The sequence below is a fragment of the Notamacropus eugenii genome, chromosome 2 (assembly GCF_028372415.1).
Source record: "Notamacropus eugenii isolate mMacEug1 chromosome 2, mMacEug1.pri_v2, whole genome shotgun sequence".
Lineage (NCBI taxonomy): Eukaryota > Metazoa > Chordata > Mammalia > Diprotodontia > Macropodidae > Notamacropus > Notamacropus eugenii.
Window position 1 is genome coordinate 524544884 of NC_092873.1, and position 25356 is coordinate 524570239.

Sequence of the window (25356 nt, forward strand, 5' to 3'; positions counted from 1 at the left end):
CCTGTATGACTTTAAGTTAGCCATGTCCTCCTCCCCACTCTGGGGCCTCAGTTTACTCATTTGTAAAAGGAGAGGACTGAACCACATTATCTCTAAAGGCTCTTTCAGATCTAAATCTATGATTGTGTGGCTTTCCCTCCTCCTGCCCCCAACCTCTTCTCAATACTTGTAGAGAATTAAGCGATGGAGGTAGTGAGACACAAAGTCCAAGTTCTGGAGTCAGAGAACATAACTCTTATACCCTCCTTCCCCCTCTCCACCTCCATGCTTCCCTGGTTTCCTCCAAATCTCAGCTAATGTCCCACCTTTTAAAAGAAGTCTTTTCCTCTTCCCCTTAATGCTACCACCTTCCCTCTGTGGATTCTCACTGATTTCAATTCAAGATATTTTGCTTATATCTCTTCATTTGAATGTTGTCTTCCGCCTTAGACTGTAAGCTCCTTTAGGGTAAGGACTGTTTTTTGCCCTTCTTTATATCTCCAATACTTAGCACAATGCTTGACACATAATAGGCACTTAGTAAATGCTTATTCAATGACTGACTACCTGATAAATCTCCTCTCCTTCCTTGACCTCAATCTCCTTACTGGTAAAATGAAGGGTTTGGACTCTAGAAGATTCTGTCTAAATCTTCCCCAAATCCTATGAGATTCATGAGAATTGGGGCATGAGGATCAGTTGAAAGATCTGGGTGTGTTTAGCTTATAGAAAAGAAAATGGGCTGGGAGGGATGCTAGCTGTCTTCAGTCTGGAAGGGCTGTCATGTGGAAAAGGGATTAGATTTGTTCTGTTTGGCCCCGGAGGGAAGAATGGGGATTGAAGGGTGGAAAGTTTCAGAGGTAGGTTTTGGCCTGATGCCAAGAAAACACTTCTAGCAATTAGATCCAACCCAAAGTGGAGCAGGTTGCCTTGGTGGAAGGTGGTGAGCTCCCCATCATTGTCAGTCTTCAAGTTGAGATTGGATGTCCAGTAAGTAACAGCAGAAATTTTTATTCTAACATGGGTTAGATTAGATGGTTTGCTAAGGCCCCTTCTATATCTCAAATTGGATGATTCTACGGACTCTCTAGCCTTCCACTGTCTTCTGTGGTGCCCAAGCTGAGGCTAGTTTGATAATGCACAAGCAATTTTTATCCTTCATAAATCCCTTGAGGGTAAGGATTATTTTTGCCTTTTCTTTGTATCTTTGTTTTTAGCACTGAGTTTGGCAAATAGTAGGTGCTTAATTAATACTTGCTGATTTGTGGCTATCAATTCTTTCAAGTTATTGAAGTCACAAAGCCAGAGAATGTTTCATTTATCCAGCACCGTAACTCCAGAGCTGGCAGAGACCTCAGGAACCCTGTAGCCCAAACTTCTTAATTTATAGATGAAGAACTGAGGCTTTGCCCAAGGTTGAAATTTACTAAAGTGATAGGAGATCTGAGATTGAACCTCAGACTTCCCATTCCAAATCTAGCACGTGCTCTTTGAGTTTCCTGACAACAGGTAAAGAAAATATCCACAGATCAAATTTAGATTTAGTTAATTAGCTAATTAGATTTAAACAAGATTAAACATCAGATTTTTCGCCCCACCTTATTTTTTTCACATGTTTCTGGAGTGGGCTGAGACTCTCATTTAAAAGATTTGGTTTTTTGGGGGGGGCATTTGAGGAGATTAAATGAAAAGGTATGGGGAGCAGACAAAGGAGCATAGGACACAGAACATTCCCAAGGACAAAGGAGGATGATACAGTAGGATGACTCAGGAGAAGAATTAGCCACAAGGCAGTTGTATGGGCAGAGCATGAAATGAACCTGTCAGGTGGAGCTAGGGGGAAAAAAGACTGAGGTGTGTTTGGCTGGCTTTGGAGGCCCCTGTTGGGTCTATGTAGTAGCCAGGAGAATTTGGAAAGCTGCCACCCAGAGTAGACGCTGGAACTGCCCATCAGAAGCTCCAGTCTGGCGTGAGGGAGACACAAGATTTACTCTTGTTGCCCTCCTGCCTTGGCACCAGAAATGAGGATCTGACTTTGGGGCATTAGCTATGCTTATCTTCCTGCCTTCAGGAGAGGGCTTTCCCCACCTCAAGGCAACCCATTCCAATTTGGGGTCAGTTGTAATTCTTAGGGACATTAAAATGTTTTTCGCCCACTAAGATGTTAGGTCCACATAATTTCTTAACTATTTCCAAACCACTGCTGCTCTCGTTATGTCTTTACATATTGAATTCCTTCTTAGAATATAAGCTCCTTGAGGGTAGGCACTATCTGTATGCCCAGTGCTTGGCACAGTGCCTGGTATATAGTAAGCGATTCGTAAATGGATATCATTCATCATTCATGACCACTTGACAGACATCTATCAACCAATTAATCAATAAGAATTCATGAAGCATTTAGGCAGCAGACTCCATGTTAGGTCCCCAAGGTATAAATACCAGGCCTTACATACATGTTCAGGATTTCTTCAGCCTTTTCCAATCCTGATATGCTTCAATCCCGATTCTGTGGTCATGGGCATTGATGAGAGTCATCCATCTGTTAATAGGACAAGATAAGAATTTATTTGCTTTTGTCTTGGCACCCAAGTCTGTTGCATGGTAGTCCTGCATAGTAACTACTCACTTGCTATGAATCCTAAATATCAGAGGCATACCATAAGCAAATTAAGCGAGCATCAAATAGTTTTTCTGTCAGACTTATGGATAAAGGAAGAATTTAAGACAAAAGAAGACATAAAGAACATTACAAAATGTAAAACAGATCATTTTGATTATATGAAATTAAAAAAGTTTTTGAACAAACAAAACCAATGCAGCCAAAATTCTAAGGAAAGCAGAAAACTGCAAAAAATTGCAACAAGTATCTCTGATAAAGGCCTGAGTCAAATTTGTAAAATTACAAATCATTCCCCAATTGATAGATGGTCAAAGGATATGAGCAGGCACTTTTCAGGTAAAGAAATCAAAGCCATCTATAGTCACATGAAAAAAATGCTCTAAATTATTGCTTTGATGCACAGAGTTGTGAACTGATCCAAGCAACCATTCTGGAGAACAATTTGGAACTATGCCCCAAAGGCTATAAAATTGTGCATACCCTTTGATCCAGCCATATTACTTCCAGGTCTATATCCCACAGACATCCAAAATAGGACCTACTTGTACAAAAATATTTATAGCAGCTCTTTTTGTAGTGGCTAAGAATTGGAAATCTAAGAGATGTCTATCCAGTAGTGAATGGCTAAACAAGCTCTGGTATATAATTGTGACACAATATTATTGAGCTATAAGAAATAACAAGCAGGATGATTTCAGAAAAACCTAGAAAGACTTACATGAACTGATGCATAGTAAAATGAACAGAACCAGGAGAATGCGCACAGTAATAGCAATACTGTTCAATGAGGAACTATGAATGACTTGGTCATTCTCATCAATGCAATGATCTAAGACAATCCCAAAGGACTAATGATGAAGCATGCTATCTGCCTCCAGAGAAAGAACTAATATTGATTGAATACAGATATTTTTCACTTTTTTCATTTTTTCTTTGAGTTTTTTTTGTACAAAATGACATAAAATGTTCTACATAATTGTACATGCATAACCTATATCTGATTGCTTACCGCCTCAGGGAGGAGGGAGGAGAGGGAGAGATGGATAGAATTTAAAACTCAAAACTTAAAATAAAAATGTTATAAGACAAAAATTTGTCAGAGAAAAGATTTGAGCTCAAACCTTCCTGTGTCCAGATCCATCTCTTTCCTTCCTGTGCCCTGCTGTGTGTAACTGTTAATAAGAGCTGACACATAGAACATTTCAGATCTACAAAACATCTTGCATCCATCATTTCCTTAGAACCTTACAACACATCCCTCTCTCTGAGTTCAGTAGTCCAGATACTATTATCCCCATTTTACAGATTTGAAGACGGAGTTTCAGAGAGACTGCACCAGAGAGGGGATTGGAGCCACTTAAGACCTAACACTCTTCCTGTTGCCCTGTGCTGTCTTCCTCCACCATAATCTACACCAGTATAGGCTGTATGTCTCACTTGCACCTCTCCCACCCCCTTATTGCCTGGAACTTAATAAATATTTGTTGTATGAATGATGAATGAGTGAATGAATGAATCCCCTGTTTTCATTGCTCAGAAACATCTGGGCTTCAAAGAAAACGGTCATGGTAGCGGTGGATGCCGAACCGCCAAGCAGCCAGCCCATCCATCACCAGTCACCCCATCGATGGTCTCTTTCTTTGCTGTGATCATCCTGTGGGACTGAACTTAGCTCCAGACTCTTGGGGAAGGAGGGCCCAGGGAAGGGAGCTCTTAAAGGCTTAAGGGATTTCAAGGTACCTTGAATATTCTTATTCTCCTTAGAGATGATAAACAGACTATGTCTTCTTTGTGTATTGTATGTGATGATCCCCCTTTAAACCCACCACAAAGTGGGAGCCCTTAGATCCAGTTTATAGGTTTAGAGAAGGAAGTCATATTGGTAAAGAAAAAGAAAAATCATTTGGAGGCAGAGGAGACTTTTCTTTCCTTTCTGGTTTTGACTTTTGTATAGGCAAATAAAAGATGGATATACTTTGGTACTGCACCAGGTATGTGTTCTTCTTGAGGTCATCTTACCCTCAGAAGTAAGGAACAGTGTGCAGCTATGGAAAGAACTTTGACTGTAGAGTCAAAGAACCTGGGTTCAGATTCTACCTTTGATCCTACCAGAAGTCAATCGAACTTCCCTGGCCCTCAGTTTCTTAGTCTGTAAAATGCATGCTCTTGCCTAGATGACTTCTGAGGTCCCTTCCAGCTTGAGATCTGTGACTTTCAATGGGCTGATGCAATTAGAGCCCAAGTGTTCCTTGGTCATTCCTATCCTCCCAGAAACCTCCACAGAGGATCTGCCTACTGTGCTTGGAAGCTTCTATTCACTGAGTACCAATGGTGTCCTTTAACTGTTCAGACATTCAGGACCTGAACCAAGAAGGTTCCATTCAAGTGGCACTAACATCCATGGTGCCTTCTTCCCCTTCGCTCGTCACCTCAAGGGAATGGTGACCCCAGATCCCTCAAGTGGGGATGGGTGGGCATGAGGTACCAGAAGAACTAGGCAAGGAGGAACAGGGTTTGGTAGAGAGATGTTGCCCTTCCAGACCAGATGGGCTCCCCCTCCCCTGAAGGACAGCATGGCTTCTGAGTTGTCCAGGGACATCTGGGGGTGGGATGGGTCATACCTCACACCAATTTCTTCTCAAGAGGAGAAACCTTTTTTGGAGTTTCTCTTCTTTTAGGGGGGAATGTCCTTCTCTAAAATGCATTTTGCTTGGAAAGAGGTGTTTCAGGGTCCCTAGGATGCCAGGGACAGGGGTGGGGAAAATAAGAAAAAAGAACCATAGATTTAGAGTCAGAAATTACCTTACTTGGACCTCAAGCCCAATCCCCTTATTTTACAGAAAAAGCAATTGAGGTCCAGTGTTAAAGAGACTTGAGAGTCATATGGCTACTGAAGTTTCTGAGCAAGACTGAAACTCAGGCATTCCTAGGTCCATCTACTATTCCAGTCTCAGTGTAGTGCTTTCCTATCTAGGGGTTCTCATGAAAAGGAAGCCTGCTCAGGCAGGGAGACAGGCTGCTCTGGAGGAGAAGTGAAAATGAGTCTCCTCTCTATCCAGTATGAAAAGAGCTGTAGCTAAGCTCCCAGTGGCAAGCTGGGAAGTACATTCCCAAACACTGTCTCCTCCCCCAAATAGATTTGCCTTGAGGACTGCAATGCCTTGCTTGGTTCTGCATGTATTAAAGCGGCTCCTTCACCTAGGAGGGGATGGATGACCACGTCAGGCATTTGGCAATGGGAGTTTCTCTTTCGCCATTGGTTGGAATTGGTAGACCCAGAAGTCCCTTCAGGTCTGGCATTCTGTGAGTAAAAGCTGGCCTTAGAGTGAGGCACAGAGGTTCAAGTCTGGCTTCATGCACTCACTAGCTGGTGACTGGATAACTTGCTCAGCTCTTAGAGTTCTAACGTTGTTCCCTAGGATTAGATGTTGCAGAGAAGGTGCTGACCTGCGTGGTTCTGAGAATTTCCCCACCAGCTACTTCTGACACTGATGAAATCCAGCCCAGAACAAAGCAAAATATGGGTGGTACCTACTTATTGGTGGTTGTTAGGAAAAGGGCTCAGGGATCCCCTAGAAGACTGGTGGAATGTGAGTTACTGTTTTCCTCCAAGATGGACATGGCCTCTTACTCTGGGGATTTCAATTTCCCTGCACTCCCTTTCGCCTAGAGATCACAGATTCAGACTGGGAAGGACCTGAGAGGCATCTAGTCCAACCCTTTCATTTTACAAATGAGAAAACTGAGTTTCACTGTGTTTAAGTGAACTTATCCAAGGTAGTAGCAGTAATACCAGTGAGAGTAATCCAGGAGTAGAAATAGTAGTAGTAAGTAGTAAGAATTGTGATAGGAGTGGTAGCGATAAGAGTGGGAGTAGTAACCAATCAATCAATGAACATTTTTTAAGCACCTACTATGTGCCAGGACCCATACTAAGAGCTGGAGATACAAAAAAACAAAACAGAACCTGCCGTCAAGGAGCTTATAATTGAACGTGGGAGACAACACAAATAAATACCTACCGAGCAAGCTATAGACAGGATAGATAGAAAATAGAAAAGACACTAGATAGAATTAAGGGCTGGCAGAGACTTCCTTTAAAAAATGGAATTTTAGTTGGGACTGAAAATACATGTAATAGTAATAGTTGTAGTAATAAATGTAGCACTTTACAATTCCAGTGGCTTTACAAATATGATCTTGTTTGATCATCATAACAATCCTGGGATGTATTTACTATTACTGTTGTTTTCATTCTACATTGAGGGAAACTGAGGCTGAGTTTGTTGAGGGACTCGCAGCCAATGAGGATCTGAGACAGGGCTCAAATTTAGGTCTTCCTGACTGAGTGAGGGAACCTGTGAGGGCAGTGCTAATATTAATCGCTTTTTTACAGATGAGGAAACTGAGGCAAAGTGTGGTTAAGTGATTTGCTGAGGGTCACACAGGAAGGGCTCAAACTCAAGTCTTGCTGCAGTCTCTCCACTGTGCTACCTAGTGGCTGCTTAGCAAGTGTTAGGGGCAGGGTTTGGACCCAGCTAGACTGTTTCCATCATATTTCATTGCTGTGCGGTCCATAATTATTTGTGTACCTGTCAGATCCCCCCTCACTACCCTCCCCAAGTCTATGAATGCGTGGTGAGGAACTGTTGTTTCCTCTTCTGAATCCCTACCCCTAGCACCTGGCCTTGTGCCTAATAAGGTGTTTCACATTGGTTTCTATCATGGAACCTTCCACTTTATGTGTAGAGGTCTCCTTGTACCCCCAGAGTCAGGCCATAATGTCTTGGCCTGAGCTCAATCAGATTCTGAGAAGTGTTGCAAGATGGTGTCATCGCTATGTCTGGCCCAGATGATCTCTCTGCCTCATCTTGGTAAACTGCCTCTGGCTCTGGTGCCTTTGACTTGGCCCGCTTATTTGGAGCAAGTCAACCATTGCCTTCCCTTCTCCGCCAGCTGGTGTTTGTGTAGGTGGCTCACCTAGCTGCTCCTCTGGCAGCCAGAGTGCCTCCTTCTCTTAGGCAATGGAAAGGGAAAAGGAATCCAGGCTGAAATCCTTCCCCAGAGAACTTTTAAAATAACACTGCACACATACCACAGGCCCTGGGAACTCTCAGCTCCCAGATTCGATGATTCTGTGACTGTATCTTGGGTTTGACAGTGAGACAGAATCTCACTGCATTATAAGTATGCAGTAAACACTATGTGCCACACACTCTGCTGGGCACTGGGATTATAAGACCAAAGAATGAAACCATTACTACTTGAAAGGAACTTTTGGTTTAATGAGGGAGAAGATGCCTCCCCACCTGATGCATAAGTAGTCAGAGGTGCTAGAGTTTGGTGCTGATCAACTGAGTGAAGTAGGAGTTGAGGTGGTGAAGTGTGTGTGTGTGGGGGAATGTAAGCTGGGGTTGCCTCTCCCCTTGCCTAGCTGCCATCCTATCCCTGCTCCCTTGGTCCCACTCCCATCCCTGCCCCCATTGGCCTGGTCCCTCCTTCAGTCTTCCTGAAACTCTCGATCCACCAGACGTTTGGACTCCAGAATATCAAATGTCTCTGGACCAGGATACAGGATGTTCCATGATTAAATACTTTCTTGGCAGCTCTTGGGGTCTTGTGGAAAGGGACGTCCCTACCTGCCAAGTTCTGAGATGAAGCAGTAATCCTTTTAGAGACCATTTCTGCTCTTCACGGAGTGCGCATCCTTCCAAGGCAGGGCTCATGGCCCAGTCTTGCCTTCCCCACAAAGGGCTGAGAGACTGAGACGGCTTCAAGTGTCTGGAAGTTAAAGAGAGAAGCCGCCTCTATTCCAACCCTCCTGATGGCAAGATGATTAGGTCTGTGGGGAGGTTCTTTTGGAGGCTGGCCCTTATAAAAAGATCACTGAAGATAGGAATTTGAGTTTTTCCGAGCACGGGTAGCTTGCTTCAGTCTCCAGAGCAGTGTCGGAATATTTCTCTAGGCTTAGGGTCCCAATCACTGAGACCAAATGGAGTGAAAATGTCTTCTGCAAAATACAAGCATTAGATGAGATGCTGTCCAAGGGTCTCTCCAGCTCTGACAGGCTATTACATTGAAGACCCAGAGGCTTGGAGGGGCTTGGTCCCTCCCCCCTCTCATTTCATGATCCTATGATCTGGTGTCATGAAAACATGCCATGTCATACAAACACCTGCTTTTCAGAAAAACTGGCCATTGACAATCCGATATTTGTAAGCTATTGGGCCAAGGAGTTATTTTTATGCTTTTTATTTGGAGAGCAAGACAGGGATGATTTGACTTCATAACTGGTATTTACTTGTGGTTTGAAAAGCATTGAACATACTTGATCTCTGACCCTCCCTAACTGTGTGACCCTGGGCATGTCATTGAGCCACACTGACCCCCAGCCTTCTCTTCAGTGAAAGGAGGACGCTAAGAGCAGTTGCTTGAAGGATTGTTATGAGAGAACACAATGTACTCTGCAAACCTTTGAAAAGCCCGTCCCCAAGTTAGCGATTATTTCTACCAGACAGTCTTGAGCCTGAGCACTAAAACAGAACAGAGGAGGAAACTGAGTTTGAGGAAGGTCTAGTGACTTGCCCAGTGACTCTAGGCTTCAGTTTTCTGGGCCTCAGTTTCCCCATCATGGCAGCCAGGTGCAAGACTTGGAGCTAGGAAGACCTGAGTTCAGACATGCCTTAAACTAGTTGTTTGGCCTTAGGCAAGTCATTTAATATCTCTTTTTATTAATTGTATGCTCTGAACTTAGCACAATGCCTGGCACTTAGCAGGTGTTTAATACATGTTTATTGGAGTAAACTTAAAATCTCTGTTCCTCAGTTTCCTATTTTGTAAAGTGAGAATAAAGAAAAGCACCTTCCTCCATGGGTTGTCATGAGCAAACCTTGAATTGCCTTAAAAATGTTGCTGCTTGCTGGGGTTGGACTCAGTGGCCTTTGAGGCCCCTTTGAACTCTGAATCTATGATTCAGGGCCCCATAAGGATCTGAGATGGGATTTAACCCAGGTCTCCCTAACTCCAAGGCCAATGAGCACCTTCTCCTTTACACTAAGCTTTCTCTTAAAGAACATGTATTGGTTGGGGAATACGGGGCACCAGCATCAGCATAAAATCACTTAATGAGCTGGTAAATTGAACCAATCTCCCTGGGGAGCCCCTGAATGCCTGTTAATTACCGTCCAAAGACAAGTCTGGAACTTTTTCTTTTCTTTTTTTAAATTGTGAATAGTGCCAAGAATCCATTCCTTTTTCACCACTCTGACATTCTAATCAATCAGCCATTCAGACGTTGGAGTGGAAAAACCAAATGGCAGGCAGTTAGCTATCTACAGAATTGATGTAGTAAAGTGAACCCCCCCCCCCCCCCCCCCGCCATCTTTCACCAATTTCGGTGGGAGCCGTAAGATGAAGCTATAAAAATATTGAATGTAGGGGATGTCAGGGTCCATCTGGGTCCCCCCAACTCCCTTCCCTGCCTCGCTCCTCCTGAAATGATTCGTCATGTTTCTTCCGAAGCTCCCTACAACTTGGCCGATCGAGTATGATGTGTAGAGGTTTTCCCAAAGGGCGGCACAAATACCGCATGTCTAGGGTACTACGGAAAGCGCATGGGGTTGGGGAGGTGGACTTGGCTCCCACAGACAGCCTGTTAAGAACGGCAGCCAGTAAGATCTCCTCGGTGACGTGCAGGTTCTCTAATTACCTATCGCTAATGTAAACAAAGACTGTCCGAAACATAGTGACCCATTAGTAGAGCAGGAGTTTACTTAGTGGACGTGATGAAATTAGCCAGGTGGATTCGCATCGCTGTCTTTTTTTAAGTTTCCTATTCCAACTCTCAGGCTTTATTTAGATCAGTGCTGGTCTGTTTGTATTACAGGTTTCAGTATAGAAATTTGACATTTTTCAAGTCTTTCTTTTATCTTTTAAGTAATGTGCCCTTCCCCACACCCCTCCTCCTCTGGACCTGTGATTCCATTAGTATAAGGGGCTTTCTACTAATACCTCTGCAGATTGTACTTTCTCTCAACCTAATGGCCTCAAACACTTACTAGCTGTGTGAGTTTGGGCAAGTCACTTACCCTCTCTGCCTCAGTTTCCTCATCTGTCAAATGAACTGGAGAAGGAAATGTCAAACCACTCCAAGAGAAAAAAAAAACTCTTGGTTTTTGCCAAGAAAAACCCAAATGGGGGTCACGGAGAAGTGGACACAACTGACAAAATTGAAGAACAAAACTTCTTAAGAAGGGGAGTGATGTGATCAGATCTGGTCTTGAGGGTCTTCACTTTGGTAGCTGTATGGAGCATGGATTGAAGAAGGGAAAACCTGGAATAAGGAGACCAATTAGGAAGCTCTTGCAGTAATGCAAGTGAGAAGTCATGAGGACCCAAGTCCTCATGGTGGCAGTCAAGCAAATGGTGAAGAGACAGTTATGAAAGGTGCCAGGAAGGCAGAATCAATGATGCCCTTACAGAATGTAGGGATGGGAGGGGCGGTGGTGAGTGAGAGTGAAGAGTGGAAAATGACTCTGAGGTTGCCACCTTGGACAATTGAAAGAATTGTGGTACCCTGGATAAAAATAGGGCCATTATGAGAAATGAATAAGACCAAGTCCATAAGGTGACAAAGGAAACCAGTTATATTGAATTTCATTATCACTGTATCTTTGCCATCCAAGTTCATGCATTCCATGAAGCCAACCCCCTGATTCTTTGGAGGTCCATGGATTAAGGCATCTTGTGTCAAGTTAGCATCAGCATTAAGGTTGGAATCAAATTATGGCTTAATCCCAGCTGTTGTCATGGAGGGCAGTATGGAAGGTCAGGAGAGCCTGGGGCTGGTCCATTATTCTTCCTTCTATTGCTACATGATCAGAACATCCCCTTTCCTAGACCTAGACCCCTTCAAGGAGATCTTTTCTGTATCTTTGTACATGATACATTACTTGTAAAAAGTCACACCCTGAATTATACCTCCACTGCCTTGGAACCCACAATCTGAATTTTAAATCTTCTGAGGCAATGGCATTCCTTGATTGGTAGGCAGAAAGCATCCCCCAAAGAATATTGAGGGGATTGTTGCCAAAAAGCAAAGGTAAGACTTTCCTTTGAGTTGAGCAGGGCAGATGTTTGGCCATCAAACGACTGCCATAAGTCTAGAAAGTTTTCTTGGCCAAGTCAAAGATCTAAGCCAAGACCTATAAAAATCTTACCAGCCTGTGATTTAGGGGGCTACAAGTTGAATATGAGTCAACAGTTGGTTATGGCAGCCAGGAAAGCTAATGGGATCTCTGGCTGCATTAAGAGAGACAGAGTGTCACAAACTCAGGGGGTGACAGTCTTCCACTTCAGTCAGACCACATCTGGAGTATCAAGTTTACTTCAGGGTGCCCCGTTGCAGGCATGGCTTTGAATTCAATTAGCCATGGTAGAAGCATTTGGCTTATTTTCCTTGAAAAGTGTCTTGGGGTGTGGGGGTGTTAGGCAGTGCATTGTAGTGGGAAATCAGAGCTCAGGTTTCTCTGACTCTCTGAGCTTTGTACAATTCTTTTCTCCCCTGAACCCAGTTAACCATGTAACAGGAGGATTATTTTTCCCAGTTTTCACATGAGAGAACTAGGACCTGAGAAGGGAAATGATTTCCCCGTGGTCTGACAGCAAATAAGTGTCTGAATTTTTGAACCCAGGACAAATCCATTTGAGGAGTTGGGGATCTGGCAGCTGTGGGGTATAGGAAAGTCGGTTTGCTGGTACATTCCTACCAGAAAAGGGAACTGTTCATTGTCAGAGAAACCAGCCTGCAGAGCTTCTAGGATTGGAGGAAATTTGGGTGCTGGGACAAGGGCGTCATGGCAATGGAACCCTGCTGATATGTGGATGAAAGATGCGTCTCATCAAATTAATAACCTATAATGCTTGATTGAAGAATGGCTAAGTTGTGGTACACAAATGTAATGAAATATGACTGCCCTTTAAAAAAATGATGAATGCAGAGAAGCACAGGAAGACTTACTGTGGGAACTGATGCAGAGTGAAGTGAACAGAGCCAGGAAAACAGTAGAAGGGATGACTGCAGCAATGTAAATGGAGACACCAACCACCACTGCCCTGGAATAACAGAACTGAAAGCTGAGAAATTATAATGACCACAGCTGGGTCAAGATAAGAGAAAGTTCTTTCCTCTGCTTTCCCTCTCCAGGGGTGGGAGACTGTAAGAACAGAACAGGCATTCATGCCAGACTGTTTGTTTTTGCCTAATTATTATTTTTACTCTTTTAAATTCTTTATTAGGAAGGATGGTTCTTTGAGAGTGGAGAGGAAAAGGGAACATTACGGAATGTAGGTGATTCAAAAATGAAATATATCAACAAAAATCATTTAAAAAATAACTCTCTCATGCCCCTAGAAGAAACCTAAAAATTCACTGTAACCAGCATTCATGAAGCATGGAGTTCAAGGCTGGGTGCTCTGTGCTGAGGAGAGATAAAGGTCACAACCACGGACTGCCTTTGGGGGAGCTTCTATTCTACCAGGAGTGCGGGAGGAGGTCCTGGACTGTGCATAGATAAGCAAGGGATGAAGTCTACCCATAGCAGATAAGCTGGAATGTGGACTAGGGGGAGGAAGTAGAGTCACACCTGGGGAGAAGAAGGTGCCACCTCCTACATCAGGATCCCTGGGTCAGTTTCCCTGTCCTAGTCACAGCTTGGATCTCAGGAAGGATTCAAACTTGGGTCTCTTCCAGTCTCCAAGACCAATATTCTTTCAGGTCAAAATCTATTTGACATATCTGCAGTGGGAGGTTCTGGATTCAAATCTGGATCTTCCTCTCATTCTACCCGTATGAATTTTTGGGAAATTATTTAACCCTCTAGGCCTCAATTTTCTTCATCTCTAAAATGAGTGACCTGGACAAGAATGCCCTGAAGGTCTCTTCTTCCATCTTTAGACCATTAGAACACCATTTGTTAGGGATGTTATACCAAGAACAACTTCACATATGAGTTCAACCCTGGGAGACATTTATGTAAATAAGTACATACAAAATAGGTTCTAAAATCTACTAGGTAAATAAGGAAAGGACTACAAGCAGGGGAGGTCAGGAATGTTTCCATGTAGAATGTACTGAGTTGGACTCTTTGATACCATGGAGAATCCATGTGGCTCCAACGACCTTCCAACATCATCCACTATGAACACAAGGTCATAGAAATGGGCTGGAATTAGAAATCATTGACCCAATTCCATAATTTTGCATCTGAGGAAACTGAGGCTCAGAGAATAAATGACTTGCCCTGAGTCATCCAGCTACAAAGCAACTGAGGTAGAATTTGAACCCAGGTCTTCCAGAATCCATATCTGGTTCCTGTCCCTCGTATCACAGGACCTATTAGCCCTGAGATCCAGTCCTGGCTTGGAGGCTGTCTTGGGATGCCTCAGGACACTGATCAGAGGATGGAAAGAAGGGAATCAGAAGCAGCCCCTGTCTCACTTCCCTCCTTCTTGTTGTTTTTCCAGAAACAGAAGCATCCTTGTCTGTGGCTGCCGAATTAGTGCCCACCTCATCCTGGAACATTTCAAGTGAACTCGACAAAGGTGAGGGCAGAGGCATGGGGAGGCAGAAGGGGCTTGGCAGGAGGGGAAAGGAGTCTTTCAGGGACGGACAGAGTCTGACTTTGGATTCTGCCAAGCTTGCTGCCTTTGAATCACAGAGTTTTGTCCACCGGGAGATGGAGGGAGGAGGAAGGCAAATAGAACCTGGAGTATCCCTGAGCCTTTCCCATGGAATTACTTGGAATTCCAAGATTTTTTGCAGTTTTCTCTCTTTCTTCTCCCCTTCATCTAGTAAAGTGTTCCACATGGTCCAAGTGCTTCAAGATGTGAGTTACTGGTTGTTCCCGACCCTTTCAACGTTGCACCAAGTGAATCTTATTGAAGGGATTTGATTCAAAATGAGCTAGGCCTGAACATGGGCCTCTGTGGGATGCCCTCTTACAACAAACCCTTGATGTGTTGGGGACTCTGCGATGAAGCATGTAGAACTTTACTAATTGGTTATGGCTGGAGATGGAGACAGTGATGTGTGTGTGTGTGCATGCATGTGTGTGTTGGTGTGTGTTTGTATGTATATGTTTGTGTTTGTGTGTATGATTGTACATGTCCTTGTGTATTTGTGTGTGTGTGTGTGCTGTTTTGTGTGTAAAAGGAATGGTTCAGAATCACGGGAGGACATGGACAGACAGGCAGGAATGGCAGGATGGGCCGCTATCTTCTTGGACGAGGCCCTCCATCTCTGACCTCGATGATCCACTCGCCATATGAGAATCACATCTCAGGTTCTGACATACATTTTGGTCAGTGGCTTGTGGGATCTTCAGAGGATGAGGAAGGTGCGGACAGAGCTAAGCCACTGGGTCAAAGTCATTGTTTAGATGTCTTAATGACAGTTGATCTGGTAAGTTGTGATTGAACAGGGATAAGTATGGAGGCTTGAACTCATCATCACAAGGACAGGTTACAAGGAGGTTTGACCAGATAACGGTTTGTGAGAAAATGATCTGGAGGCCTTAGTGGCCTACAAGCTCAATATGAGTCAGCAATGGGTTATGGAAGCCAAGAAAGGCTAATTGAAATCCCTCCTTAGCACCCATCTGCCCCCAGCCCAACCCAAGACAACAATAACCAAGTAATAGTGTCTCACATTTTTTATAGTACTACTACTACTAATACTATAAGAACTACAGAATTATTGTAACTGTTGTGGTATTATAATTATTGAGTTTATTAGTACAGTTTACTATAGGATGATAGTATGGTAACCATAATACTATAATGATGATAATAATATTAATAATAATAGCTAACAGTTTGGTAGTCACATCTAAATGCTATCTCATTTGAGCCTCGCAGCAGCCCTGGAAAGTAGGTGCTATTATTATTTTACAGATGGGGAAACTGAGGTAAACAAGGTGAAGTGACTTGACCAGGATCACACAGCTAGTAAGTGTCTGAGCCTGAATTTGAACTTAGATCTTCTCACACTGGCACCCCAGCTACTGCCTCACCTGGAGTCACAAGCTGAGTTCTTCATGCCTCATTTTAGGAAGGGCATGGACACAGGGAAGAACATCTAAAGAAAGGGTAAGGGGTCTGGGTGTCTGAGACCTTGGAGAGTGCCTTGAAGGCAGGAAGACTTCCTTCTTTCTCTCTTCCTTCCTTCTGTCCTTCCTCCTCCCTCCCTCCTTTCCTTCCTTCCTTCCTTCCTTCCTTCCTTCCTTCCTTCCTTCCTTCCTTCCTTCCTTCCTTCCTTCCTTCCTTCCTCCCTTCCTTCCTTCCTTCCTTCCTTCCCCCTTTCCTTCTTCATATTGTCAGCAGCTTGTTGGGTTGAACTAAATTGCATTACATTGAAATGACTTGGCGAAGGTGATGGCCGGGCCTCAGAGGGCAAGCCTAGGGAAGCCATAGTCCAGAAGATTTCAGCTTGATGTAAGACCATTAAAGCTCTCCCCAAATGGAGCAAACTACCTCGGGGAGCAGTGGCTGCCCCTTCAGAGGGACCTCATAAGGGTTGTTGTTGGGAACTGAACCCAGGTCTCCTGGGTGCGGGAAGCACACCCTTATGCTTTCCCTGTGTGTAAGGATATACGTGTTCCCCATTTCAATGTGCCCTGTGACACCCCCTTCCCAGCCCTACCTTCTATAACTCTCATTATGTTCTCCACACCAGTTCAACTGGTTGACAAACCCGTACCTTTATTATTTGTACATTTATTAAGCGCCTACAGTTTACTAAGCACTGTGCTAACCTGTGGTTATTCAAAGAAAGGTCAGAGGAAACCCCTACCCTGGGGGGAGGGGGGCGGGGAAACAGGTGAGGGGCGGCAATGTTCAAACACCGAGGCACAAGCATGTTCGAGACAAGAGAAATTGAGATAATCACCAGAGGGAAGGCTCCAGAAAGAAGGGAGACTGGGAAAGGTTCTCCGGACAAGGGGGATTTATCTGAGCCTTGAAGGAGACACAGGGATATTTCTTATTTCCTTCTACTGATTGGAAGCCTCCATGGGGACTGGCAGGTGCTCTTGTGGGAGCTGTGGTGGATGTCTGTATCTAAGCTTTGTGTCTCCTCAGCAGCATGCTACAAAGGGAAGAGACCTGGCTTTAGAGTCAAAGCCTGGGTTCAGATCCCATATTTTCTGTTTCCTACCTGCTGCACAACACTGCAGTTTATTTCATTTCCTTGAGGATGAGATGACATCTAAGGTCCCTTCCAATCGCAGATCTATGACATCAGTGCTCTGTACACAGTAACTGCTTAATGAGTATTTGTTGAATTGATTCAGAATTTAACTGGCTTATGTCTTACTCCCTTGATGCTCTTTTGGGAGATTGGATATAGAATCTGATGGTTGTTGTAGATGTTCACTTGTGTCCTTGTGACCCCATTTGGTGTTGGCAGAGATACTGGTGTGATTCGTCTTTTCCTTCTCTACCTCATTTTACAGATGAAGAAACTAAGGCAAACAGGGCGAAGTGACTTGCCCAGGGTCACACAGTTAGTAAGTGTCTGAGGCTGGATTTCAACTCAAATCTTCCTGACTATAGGAGAGGTGCCCCATTTACTGTGCTGCCTAGCTTCCCACAGGATCTGGGAAAAGGTATTAGTTACTAATACCTTTTAGTTCTTTTAGTAATATTTGCATTTTTAAAAGAACTTTCAGTCTAAAGGACAGGATGATGGTGATATTTCAGGCAGGGTGCTGGGGACTTAAAGGACTTAGCCTGGCCTTTTAGTCTAGTGTCTGGAAATCTTATAGAAATGGGAGCAATTTCTTCTTACTTCCCTGTTTTCTCTGGTTTTCAGACTTTCCCTCAGTATGTAGTAAGTAGGCACTTGATAAAAATATGCTGACTGATTGACTGATTATAGTGCATTAGTGTTTTTAAGACACTTTACACGACTTAACCTTGCTTAATCTTAACAACCTTGATAGAATCTATTGTCCCATGGACAAGAAGAGGAAACTGAGGCTTGAGAGAGGCCGAGTGACTTTCCCAGAGTCATATTATAGGAAGTGTCTGTGATAGGATTTGAATGCAGATCTTTCTGTATTCTACCCACTGGGCCACCCAGCTACTTTATCCTGCACTCCCTTGGAGAGAAGAGAGCCAGGATGCAGGTGGAATCCAGCCCAGAGGCTTCCTGGGGTAGCTGGCTGCTCCCACTTCTTCACCCAGGGCAGAGGCACAAAGCTTCCCTTGTCATGCAGACCCCTGAGGGCCTCTGTTATTTCCTCCTTATTCACATTGAGAATTCTGAAAAGAATCCTGTCGTTTCTTGAGGGGGAATGCCTTTCAAAGTAGCTGCCAGTTCCATCCATTCTCCTACTCCCCCCCCTTCCCCCCCTCCTCTCTTCCTCTTCTCTCTATCCCCTTCCCCTTCTTTCTTTCCTTTTCTCTCTTCCTTCACCTTCTCTTTCCCTTCTCTCCTCCTCTTCTCTCCCTTCTCCCATCTCTTCCCCTTCTCTCTCTCCTTTCCCCTAATCTCTATCTCCTTCCCTTCTCTCTTCCCCTTTCTCTCTCTCTTTTTCCCTTCTCTCTATCTCCTTCCCCTTCTCTCTCCTTTGCCCTTCTCTCTAGCTCCTTCCTCTTCTCTCTCCACCTTCCTCATCTTGTCTTCCCCCCTCCCTCTCTGCCCTCCGCTTCTCCCCCACCACTGAGCTTCCTTCATGACTGTGCTTTCTGTTGGAGGAATCCAGCCAGTAGCAGCAAGCAGTTACCTGATTATCCTTTCCAACAGGAAATGAAATTTAAAAGAGACACAGCTGGCCACCCGTGAAGAGCTGTTGAAAGCAGCGATTGATGAGGAAAAGAGGTGGTTTCTAAAGCAAATGGTTTAAGAGGAAAATAACGGAAGGAATGAACCGACCTTCAGAATCCAGTGGTCATCTGAATAGAGGGAAGGCATGGCCAGGGAGCTGGCCAGTTACTGTTTCCCATTTTCAATCAAGTGGGGTCTTGGGGCCAGAAAGAACCTTAGAACCAACGTAGAATATTTGGAAAAGGACAGAATATAGAACAGGGACTGTATGATCTGGACAGGACCTTAGTATAAACAGTGTTAGAACCAAAAGGAAACTCAGATCTTGGGCTAGAAAATGCTAGAACAAGAAGAGAACTTAGAACATAGTAACTAGAATGTTGTGGGGAGACAGCTTAGAATTTACTCTCAACCAGGGGATTCATCATGGACTTCTCTGGAAGGCTGGTGAGGTCTATGGACCCCTCCTCAGAATAACTATTTTAAATAATTGAAGGAAATACTAAATTTCAGTTAAAAGTTAGTAAAAAAAAAAAGATATATGCATATATATGTATGTGCATCCGCACACACATACACAGACATATACACATGTGTATACACACATACATGTACACACATGCAAAAATTTCCACCCAAAGTCACAGAACTCCTGAAACTTGTCCATGAACCCCTGGGACCTCAGGTCAATTAAAAACTTTTGTTCTTGACTCTTAGAGGTGGAAGGTACAAACCTTCATTGTACAAAGGAGGAAACTGAGATTCCAGAAGGGGAAGAACCTTTTCCTGCCTATTTTTATCCCTCTGTTGGTTACCTTAGTAGGATGGTAAGAACTTTGCCTTCCAAGTCAGATGATAGGAGCTGGCAGTCTGACCCTTCTGATACTGCCTGGGTGACCTTGATTGCTAGCCCTCAGCTTCCTAAGAAGGTTGGCCTTCGAGTCAGGAGACAAATAGGCTCAGACGGATCCCATCCCTTATACAAAGTTTCTGTGAGACCTTGGACAAGTCATTTGACTTTTTCAAAACTTAGCTTCCTGAGCTGTTAAAAGGGGAAAATAATATCTTATTGGGTTCTTCTAAGGTTCAAATGAGATCATATTATGTAAAGTGCTTTGGAAATCTGAAAGGGCTATATAAATGTTATTTATCACCATCCTCTTATTATGTAAAGTGCCTGGCAAACCTGAAAATTCTACATAAATATCAGTTTTTTTATTCTAGCTCTAAGTCCTATGATGCAATTTTCAGCTCAGGGAAAACCTGCATTATAATGTTCTGTCTGATGTACAGTTATCATTGTGACTTCCCTCTCACAGTTTCAGTATATCACGGGTTGACAAAAGAAATCCAGTGGGAATTGTGGAAGCTGCAGATGACATGTAAAGGCCAGCAGATGACACAGAAGTTTAGAAACTCAGAAATGCATAAAATGTGTGTGTAATATTGTATAATATCCACATATTTTAGCTTTTAGCACCATAATAATTCAGATTTCTCTGGTACAAAGAGAGGGCCAAAATTTTTTATGCAGATTTTTCAGATCATCGGGGCACCACACCCCTAACCCCTATGATGTGCAAGGGATAACTGTAATTCAGCACAACCAACCCTGCCTCTGGAGTCAGAGATCCTGGGTTCAAATCCCACTTTGATACTTCCATTTGTGTGGCCTTAGGTAAATCACTTTTTCACCTCTCTTGGCCTCAGTTTCTCCATCTATGAAATGTGTCTGTTGGACTTGGTGTCCCGTCTAGCTCTAGATCTAGGCTTCAGTGACCTTGTGAGAGTCACCCGACCTCCATGCACCTCAGTTTCCCCATCTGTCCTGTTAGAGGATGGGATCAAATGCCCTGTGAGGTCACTCCCAACTCCAGGCCTAGGGCCCTAGGTGTCATCATGGCAGGCCTGACCTTTAGCCACATTGTCTGGTTGGTAGAATCTGTCCTTGGTGCTGTCTACCCTATCCTGCCTTCTTACCCCTCTGCCAGAAAGCTCCCAAGGGTGAGCGGTCAGGGTCACTCCAGGGAAGAGTTAGTGTAGGCAAAGAGCTTTGCACACCTCAGAGCTAGAAAGGGGAGCTGTTGGTGAGGATTCTTGCATCCCTTCTGGATCCTCAGTCCTGAGAAAGAGAGTTTGAAGCTGCAGATCTGAGGGCTCAGGGTGAGCAGGCAGGTCCCAAGTGCTTGAACGGCCCTTTGGGCTTAAGCTGGTTATCGCTAATTGGAAGATAAAGGGCTTTGTCCTCTCTAAGCAGAAGTTCAGGCATCAGGCTCCGGATAAGGAGAGAAAAAAGCCTGGGGCTGGAGTGAGGAAAGGAGACTCCATCCTGGTGACCTTGTTATGTCATGCACTGGCCTCTGCTCCCTCTTCTGTATAATTATGGGTTTGAACTAGCTAGTCACTGTGTGAATCCTTGGAAAGTGAGCTGTTCTCACTAAAACCAGGGATAGAGACTAGGCTTGTGCTTTCCTGGGGAACTCCCAGAGAGGAAACATCCTGGACAGGGGGGCATCTTCTTTGCAAACTCTAGTGTTACAGAGTGGATGAGGCTATTGGATGGTGAGTGACTTGCCTAGGGTCACACAGCCAATGTATGTGTTGGGGGCAGGGCAGGGAGAAACTTGAAAGCCGGACTCCTGGCCCCTGAGTCTAGTTCTCTCTGTTGAGTCATCCTGACCCTTAACATAACCATTGTTATTGTTACTTCTTTCACCTCAGACATTCTAGGACTTCACTCTGTGAATGGGAAGGAAGGAAGGAAGGAAGGAAGGAAGGAAGGAAGGAAGGAAGGAAGGAAGGAAGGAAGGAAGGAAGGAAGGAAGGAAGGAAGAGAAAAGAAGGAAGGAAGGAAAGAAGAGGGAGGGAAGAAAAATATTGATTTAGCATCAATCTGTGTCTGGAATTGTGCTAAACTTAGACAGATATGGAAATGTAAGGTTTTTTTTGTAATTAATATGAACAGTGTCTCCTAGAGGAAAGCAGTTTCTTACTGACCCAGAGCTCGGCAAAAGCAGCTCAGTTGGCCATGAGATCAGCCCAGGGTGTCACCACTGACCCAGAGCATGGGCTGGAGGCTCCATTGAAGGTCTGCTTTTGGTGTGCCCAGTAGTGGCATCAGTCCTTTTACTTTCTGGACATTTCATGATCTTGCTTCTGCTTTGTCATTAGAGGTCCTGGGTTCAAATTCTGCCTCTGCCCCTTCCTGTCTGCATGACTTTGTATGAGTCACTTACCTGGCTGGGCCTCAGTTTCCTCATCTTTAAAATGATGAGGTTGAACCAGATGACCTTTACAGGCAACATGATCCTATGAATTACTCAGTCATTCTCAAGCATTTCTAAAGGACTCCCCCAGACTCCGTGCTCAGTGCTGAAGACACAAATACACAGCCCATCCTTCCAGGTGTGGATCTCCCCTTCTCCAATCCCTTATCCAATGTTAGTCTCTCACCCAGGTCTCTGGATTAGTAAGAGTTCTCTTCCTCTGCCTGACTGTGACCTGGCTCTTTGCCCTCCGACCAATCCCCCTCCTCTGCTCTAGCTTTTCCTCTGGCTGTGGGACCATTCCTAGGAAGACCCATTACTTGTCCTGTGGTGCCATGAGTATCCCGTGGCTCCCTATGCTGAATCAGCCCTCCTGGACCCCCACCCCCACCCCTGTGTCACTTCCCTCCTTAGTCTTCTTGAGGACAAAACATCTGCTTTTTGTTTGTATCCCCTCAGGGCTTCACATAGCCCGATCCAGTAGAAGCCAAAGGCATTTATTCATTCTCTCATTCTTTCCTTCAGGAGATATTTGGATCATATTGGGAAGTTTTCAGGACTGGTGCACCATTGTCAGCACAGTCCCCACTGGAGACAGTCTCGTAGTAGGGTGAGGACCTGGGTCTGTATATAAGGCTCCATGATGTGAACAGCAGCTCAGCTGAGGTGGTGTGAGGTCGTTGCTTCCCATCGATGCTGGTGCTCTGGGCAGTGTCCCCTGCTCCTGCGTCTCCAGCACAGCAGGCAGTAGGAACTTTGTCTGGCCAGTCTTTAGTTCCTTAAGCCTCTGCTGGAGTTCACGGTTGAGTGATGCATCAGGATTCCGGGGGCACAGAGCACACCCCAGGAGTCTGAACTGAAATCACCCATCCTGCAAATTCAGTCTCAGAGCCAATATCTAATCTTTCAGGACCTGGTGCAAACATCATCACTGGCAAGATTGTCTAATGGGAGGTGTCTTTGTGGAGGACTGTGGCCCATTCGCTATGTTCTTGACAGAGTGAAGCAGAGCCTGGTTGGCTTTTTGTTCCCCAAAAGGAGACTGATGGAACCATAGAAAGAATCCCAAACATCTAGCTTTGTGTGGGCATCCTTTAAACTATCCTTTCAAACTACTCAGAGGGCATTTTATTAGTCTGTGGAAGAGCAGAGCTGTAGCCAGCATTTATATTGCCAAGGGCAGGCCCTGCAAAATCCAACCAGGGCAAGAAACTCTTGAAGTAATAGATTTCATTGGTATGGATAAGAGAAAGAGAGAGAGAGAGAGAGAGAGAGAGAGAGAGAGAGAGAGAGAGAGAGAGAGAGAGAGAGAGAGAGAGAGACAGAGACAGAGAGACAGAGAGACAGAGAGAGGAGAGACAGAGAGAAATAGAGACAGAGACAGAGAGAGAGAGACAGAGACAGGAGAGACAGAGACAGAGAGAGACAGGAGAGACAGAGAGAGAGACGGAGAATCAGAGACAGAGGCAGAGAGACAGAGACAAAGACAGAAAGAGAAAGACACACAGAGACAGAGGCAGAGAGAATGAGAGACATACACAGAGAGAAAAAAGGCAAAGAAGACAGAGACAAAGACAGATAAACACACACACATAGAGACAGACAGACAAATAGAGAAAGACAGAGGGATGAGAGAGAGAGAGACAGCCCAAGTTTCTCTCACCGTGGTGGTGGTAGGGAGGCAGGAATGTTAACTTAGAATGTGACAGAGGGGAAGAAGGAAACCCTGCTGTAAATAATTCTTGCTCTCATGTGCTAAATGCAATTTCTGAAAGACTAAAAAGTGCCCCTTCAATGTCACTATCTTAGGCCAAAGTCCCAGTTGACCCTGCCCTAGTTATAGCTCCAAATCTGACTTTTTAACTAGGAAATGTTTGTGCCCAGGGGAAGTAGCCCAGCCTCTGTGATTTGTTTCTTCAGTTCTGGAGTTTGAAGGGGTAGATGGGGGATGGAAGTAGAGATAGTGAGCTGGTCAGTGACCTAGGGCAGGGGTTTGAGGCTGATTCATTGTGTAGGATGGAGATGACCAGTGAGACCAGAGGCAGAAGAATCCAGCCCTGCTTACCATACACAGTGGAAAGAGCCCAGGCTGTGACAACTGGATTTAAATTCCACCTCTAATGCTTGCTACCTGTGTAATTGTGGGCAACTCCCTTCATCTTCCTAGGCCTCATTTTCCTTCTCTGTAAAATGAGAGAGCTACACTGGATGAGGTTTTCAGATTTCTGATTCCCCCAGTCTGGCAGATTCTGTGGATTGTTTGATGAATTATTCTTCCTAAGGGAATCCTAAATTTTATTGTCTTTGTTGCCCAAGTAGAGTAGGAGCTGTAAATGCCCTGGGACAAAGGACCATTGCCACACCCTAGTTACAGCCCTGATTTACTCTGTCATGTTTCATCTTTCAAGGTAGAAGGCTGGGATGTCTGAGTCATCTGATAGATGCATTCCCAGCCCCTCTAATGGATTCTCTGCTGAGATTTAATGCTGTGCTGGGTTTTCTGGGATGAATTGTAGAGTCAGCAGAATACCATAAGACAGAAACAATAAAAGGTCTGAGCTGCATCCAGGTGGGGAGGGCCTGGTTGGCCTCTCTCAGAATGGGAGACCAAGGGTTCTGCCCTGGGTGCCCCGGGATCTGTGCAGATGGAGTGAGGCTTGCCAAGTCAGAGACCCTCCCCATGGCGGGCCACTGCCAGCCCCGGCCCCCTCAACCAGGGCAGTTTCTGAAGCTGAAATACCTTCTGTTTGGACAAAACTGCCCTTCCTTGGACACTAGTGTTGCCTTTGCTCCATGCAGAGAAGGGGACCCCTGGGGCAGAGAGGAAGCCATAGATGAGTCCCAGACAAGAACTTTGGAGACAGGAAGGGGGTCCTTGGCTGGTTTGTCTCTTAAGGGGGATGGTACCTGAGGTATTTGCAGCTGGCAGATGAGCAGCAGGGCGGGGGGGGGAAGCCTTAGCTCCATCCAGGATTACAGCTCCATATCCCCTCCCTCCATGCTGCTGGGGTGGGGTTCCTTAAAAAAATTTCAGTCTTTCATCATCACCTTCCCTCACGCCACCCAGGCCTAGAGGGGTTCACTTGGGGACAGCCAGGAACAGAGCACCCTGCCTTGCCCTGGGAATTACAGACCCAAGTCTTCTGCCTTGGAATTGAAGGGACCCATCGGAACTGAGTGATCAGGCTGAGAAGTGTTTGGGCTTCTGTTCTTTCCATTTATACTCAAGCTAAAGATTTATCTCCTTCCTATCATGGGGGCTCATTTTCTTTGCTCCCTGGGCACCGCTTTCGGTAATCCTGGCTAAGACAAGGAACATTCTCGGAGTCATAAATAATAGCACTAGTCCTGAAATGTGCTCTTGACTTCCGCTAGGCTGGCTTGGGTCCCAGAAGGCCTGTCTTGTTCCCTGGAAATCTCCCCTGAGTGATTCCTCCTGGCAAGCTCCCTTCTCTTCCAGCATTGAAAGGATGAAGGGGAAAGAAAGACCAGGGGATCCTTGGTCAGTGCCCACAGGTGGGTTCTACTGGACTGGAGGAGGGGGTCATGGTGAAAGAGCATTGAATATGAAGTCAGGGGGCTCTGCCATTGGCTAACAGGATGAACTTGGTTCTATCTGAACACTCGGGTGTGAGAAACTAGAGCATGTCTGGAGGAAGGCA

At 44.9% G+C, this 25356-nt stretch overlaps 1 protein-coding gene across 2 annotated transcripts in view; it reads left to right on the forward strand.

The window, feature by feature from the left end:
* Positions 1 to 25356, forward strand: part of ROR1 (receptor tyrosine kinase like orphan receptor 1) — a 363189-nt gene that overhangs the window by 207455 nt on the left and 130378 nt on the right. For both annotated transcript variants that reach the window (XM_072649728.1, XM_072649729.1), the window contains exon 2: positions 14126 to 14203. In XM_072649728.1, the coding sequence (XP_072505829.1) occupies positions 14126 to 14203 (78 nt within the window). The remainder of the gene's footprint in view (positions 1 to 14125; positions 14204 to 25356) is intronic.